At 50.6% G+C, this 4,755-nt stretch overlaps 1 protein-coding gene across 1 annotated transcript; it reads left to right on the top strand.

Annotated features, from left to right (window-relative positions):
• Nucleotides 1-457: 457 nt before the first annotated feature.
• On the top strand, nucleotides 458-2,790 carry LOC104523862 (myotubularin-related protein 4-like; the record flags this gene model as incomplete). Its single annotated transcript, XM_029084652.1, has 3 exons — nucleotides 458-568; nucleotides 861-949; nucleotides 1,353-2,790. Coding segments are annotated over 3 exons (378 nt in total), but the record flags the coding sequence as incomplete, so codon positions are not given.
• Nucleotides 2,791-4,755: the final 1,965 nt, after the last annotated feature.

Raw genomic sequence — 4,755 nt, 5'->3', positions numbered from 1 at the left:
TCCAACCCCCACCAGTCTGTGATGCTGTGATATGTTTCCTCAGCCCTGTTCCTCTCTTGTCCATGTGCTGTGTCCTCATGCCACTCTTGCTTCTTGAGGGCCAAGCAGTGGTTCCTACCTGGTCATGAACACTTTATCTCCTCGTATGGGGAGCTGTGGAGCCACCCAGGGTGCCCCTCACCAGCACTGTCCAACCCCCACCAGTCTGTGATGCTGTGATATGTTTCCTCAGCCCTGTTCCTCTCTTGTCCATGTGCTGTGTCCTCATGCCACTCTTGCTTCTTGAGGGCCAAGCAGTGGTTCCTACCTGGTCATGAACACTTTATCTCCTCGTATGGGGAGCTGTGGAGCCACCCAGGGTGCCCCTCACCAGCACTGAGTGTGGCTGGAGCGGGGATGCCTTTGACTCTGCAGCTGAGGCAGCTGAGGGGATTTGTGACTCCATCTCTTTTTGCAGACGTGTCTGAAGGAATCGGACGGCAGCGACACTGAGGATTTCTGTTCTGATCACAGTGAGGAGTGCTTGTCAGAAGCCAGCTGGGAGCCTGTTGATAAGAAGGAGACTGAGGTACGTGTCCTGTTACGGCAGCTGTAATGCAGCAGGAGAGAATGTTTCTTTGCAGCTCATTTCAGTGGTTATGGCAGCAGAGTGGTCTGGAAGCAAGGCCAAGAGCAGCCACCCTTGTCCTCTAACACATCTGCTGCTGCTGCAGTGTGCCATAGGGGGGGACCTGGGGGGTGGGCTTGCGCTGAGTTACTGTTGTGGCCCAAAGCCACATCTCCCCTTGCGCTGGGGTCCTGAGACGAGGTTGTTGCGGTGTTTCAAACTGAAAGCTGATGAGGACTGATGTCTGCCCTAGGTCACGCGGTGGGTTCCAGACCACATGGCCTCGCACTGTTTTAACTGCGATTGTGAATTCTGGCTGGCCAAACGGAGGCATCACTGCAGGTAAACAAAACTGTCGCTGTAGTTCTGCTCTTCATCTCAGCCTGGTTCTCACAAACCTCACCCAACGCCTCTCTGTGATGTTTGTTCCCAGGAGGAAGTTTTAGGTCTTTCCTGTATTTGCCAGGCCTCAGAAATTCCCTGCAGATTTCCATTCTATGTTGTTCTTGTTTCTGTTTTTCCAAGGCCTTTGATCCTTCTCCTGGGTAGTAATGCCCATGAGTCCCTTTTTAGTGCTAGCCAGTTGGCTTGCACTGGAGACCACAGTGTATACTTTAAGAAACAAGTTGACCAAGTCGTGAGGCTGGTACTTCACCCCTGGATGAAACTGGATCCTTTACACTTGCTGAAGTTTTGCTGTGGTGTTTCCACCTCTCTTTTAACTGGTTTTCTTGCTCCTTGACAGGAACTGTGGGAACGTGTTTTGTGCTGGTTGCTGCCATCTGAAGTTGCCCATCCCTGATCAGCAGTTGTACGACCCTGTCCTCGTTTGTAACTCCTGTTATGACCACATCCAAGTGTCTCGTGCCAGGGAGCTCATGAGCCAACATCTGAAGAAACCCATCGCCACAGCTTCCAGCTGAATGCCAGACCAGGGACCTGTCTAAGCCCAGCCTTTTCTCTCGTGGGTTTGAAGGGTGACTCTGCCTCCACTGTAATTGTGAAGGCCGTTGGTGCAACACTTGAACACCAAGCTTGAATGTGCTGTCTTCAGCAGTCTTACTGTCAGTCTGGAGCAGAGGAGCTCAGATTAGAGAGTATGGAGTGTGTCCCCGCTCTGGTACTGGTGGGCCCGTACATTGTAGTCTGACGACCTAGGGCTAAAGAGGGGAACGTAACCTCTTTCTTTTGTGGGCTGGAAAGCAACGTTTTCACAGATACTGCCTGTGCAAAGTACCCCCAAAGCAATAGAAAGGCATGTTTAGAACCAACCCCCCCTACAAAGGCAGGCGCTGTGCGAGAAGGAGGAGGGCAGGCTCCAGGTGGTACCGTGTGCTTTGGAAGGGCCTCAACCTGGAGCAGTTCTGTAGATTCTCTTTCCATGAGTGTGATTTGCGATCAGCTTGGTGAACAAGACTCATTAGCCATCACAAATCGATTTTCTCTTGAGTGTTGAAGGGAAATTCATTCTGGCTGAAAACAGGCCGAGCAGATTTTGCCCGTTTTCACACTCTGCCAGGACTGGTGACCACACTTGACTTTGCCCGTTGCCCCCGACACCGCGGGGAGGTGGGCGATCGGCTTTTTCACTCCTGCTCTGCCCGTCTGCTTTGTCTGCGGTAGTGCCACGGCCCGGTGCTAACACAGGAGCAGCACCCTGATCCTCTCCTGGCATGGAAACAGAACTCGTGTTCCTGTGTTGCTCCTCCTCCCCTTTTCTGCCCTCAGATCTCCACTTCCTACTGCTCTTTATCCTGAAAACTTGATACCTTGAGGGTATAGGCCATAATGTGTTGTTTTACCTCCTGGAATGTGCTGTCTGGTGTATGTGAGGGTTTCAGTCCAAATGCTGCTATATATTTCTGTGCACTTAATGTAACCCGAAGAAGGGAGAATGAAGCATCAATACCAAAACGGGGCTGGGGAAGGACACTGGCTGACGTGGACACTACGACCTGTGCTTTTCACTTCAGGACGTACAGCCGAAGCTACAGCGATAACCATGACGTGTGGCATCTGCTCAGTGGTGGAAACAAATCTCTCTTGACTCGCCCCAGCGCTACCTAAAATGCCTCTTGAATTTGACTTCTTTTTTGTCTCCTGTACAGCGGTCAAAGTTCAGAGTTGCCAATTTGTAGTTGCCTCTTTACTTCTGTAAACTAGAGAGCAGGAATTCTGACTCATTCTAAGGAAAAGGAACTGGGTTTAGAAAGAAACAAAGATTTGGAAAGGAAGTGGCCCTCAGGTGGGCTTTTAATCCCTGGATCCCACTGGGAGTATCCACCCTGCCTCCTTGCTAAGAAATCTGTGGGTATTAGTGAGGAAGAAGAGTTTGAACGTGGGGCATTTCTTTGCAGAAACACAGGTTTTTTCTGTCCAGCGAAGTGAAAACGTCTGATACATTCTGCACCTCATGAGCTGAGACTTGGTACGTGGGGGAAGGATCTGTGAGGGCGTCTGGTCCCCTAACAAGGCAAAGTACTTGACACTGTTGTGATCTCCCAGTTTTTTTGTCATCTCTGTTGGAGGGAATGGAAGAACGACCCTTTCCTGCACTTCGATCTGTCAGCCTCTGGTTTTGTCAATCCCAATAGTGCGAGCAAAGCGAGCATCATCTGAAGACCCTGTACTTACTGGGACTCTGCTTCTTTTCCATACTGGGAACAACCAATATGGCTTTGGGAAGAGAAGGCACCTTGCTTCAAATTCTCCCCTGCCTTGTCCCTTGCAGTCATTGCCAGACATGGAAGAGTGACCGTTGGGTTGGCAGAAGGAATTGGATTTGCTCCTGTTTTGCACGTGTTGGAATGACTGCAAGCAATAAGGAAGCCAGAAACTAGGTACTCCTGGCCCCTCCGTTCAGGCCATTAGTCCAAACTGCTTTTAGCTCTTGTGAGTTTCACTGTCACAATGTGCTGGCCAAAAACTCTAAAATCAGTTCGATAGCATTGTGACAAACAAAATGTGCTGTACAACTCAATACAGTCGAAATAAAATCTCTATATTAGTGCTGCTGTGTTTGGACCCATTCTTGTGTTTGTGGTGAATTCTTAGAATGTTGTGAGCTGGGAGGGACCCACAAGGATCATCCAGTCCAACTGCTGTCCCTGCACAGGACAATCCCAACATTCACACCATGTCCCTGAGGGCCTTGGCCAAATGCTGCTGGAATCTTGTCAGCCTTGGTGCCATGAGCACCTCCCTGGGGAGCCTGTGCCAGTGCTCCACCACCCTCTGCCTCAAGAACCTTCCCCCTCTAAGCTCTTCACCAATTTTGTGGCCCTCCTCTTCTTGCATAGGGTTTCCCAGACTGGCTCTTACTTGCTACCTTTTCTCTTGATTTAAGGTCTGTTAGGAATTTAATCTCTCTTCTCACAAACAGGAATCGAGGGTGGGACACAAAGCACACTGTGCTGTGGTCTCCTGCTCTGAGCCGGCGGCTGCCCAGGACCCCAGCCCCTTCCAGCCTCTCCCGTAAGGACTCGGTGAGGAATTTTTCCTTTCCAGGAGCTCTTCACCACGTTTGTACCATTTTGTGCGTGGTAGGCTGTGTGGATGTGTTCCTCTGTGCAGGATGATGGGTGGGGGCTGTTGTCCTTGGTCAGCCCGATGTGCCAAGGGTGATGCAGGTAAGTTAGAGTTTGTGGTGGAGCTGGAGAGAATCTTTCAGAAAGCCTGTCCTCAATTTAAAGCATCCAGGCATCTTAAAAGTGAGCAGATGCCTGGTAAACGACTCCCACGGTTCAGGTCAGTGTTCATGCCAGGTAGCACCTAAATGCTTTGTTGTATTAGAAACATTAGGAGCAAGAGAGGTTGTAGCTTTTAACCCTTGCTCCCGAAACAGCCACACACAAGGAGGTCATCTCTGGAGGCCACGTTTATGAATATTAATAATGAAGGATGTTTTTACAAGAAAGGACAGTCTGCTGATTAACATCCAGGCTCTGGGCCTGACACTTCCAGTGTCATCTTGACAGGCAGCAGCAGGCTGGCTGCTGGGACTGCTGTGTGTCAAACAACTTTGGCTTCTCGTCGCCGGCTGGGACAGCGCTGCAGCAGGATTTCCCCCTCTGCATTCCAAGCTGAATAGAGGCTGGAGACACTCATTATGTGTCATGTCAGGCTGGCCACGCCACCAAAGGGCGCTT

Source organism: Antrostomus carolinensis, unplaced genomic scaffold (assembly GCF_000700745.2).
Source record: "Antrostomus carolinensis isolate BGI_N321 unplaced genomic scaffold, ASM70074v2 scaffold43804, whole genome shotgun sequence".
Taxonomy (NCBI): domain Eukaryota; kingdom Metazoa; phylum Chordata; class Aves; order Caprimulgiformes; family Caprimulgidae; genus Antrostomus; species Antrostomus carolinensis.
The sequence above is the reverse complement of the archived record's forward strand: the minus strand, read 5'-3'. Positions and strand labels throughout refer to the sequence as shown.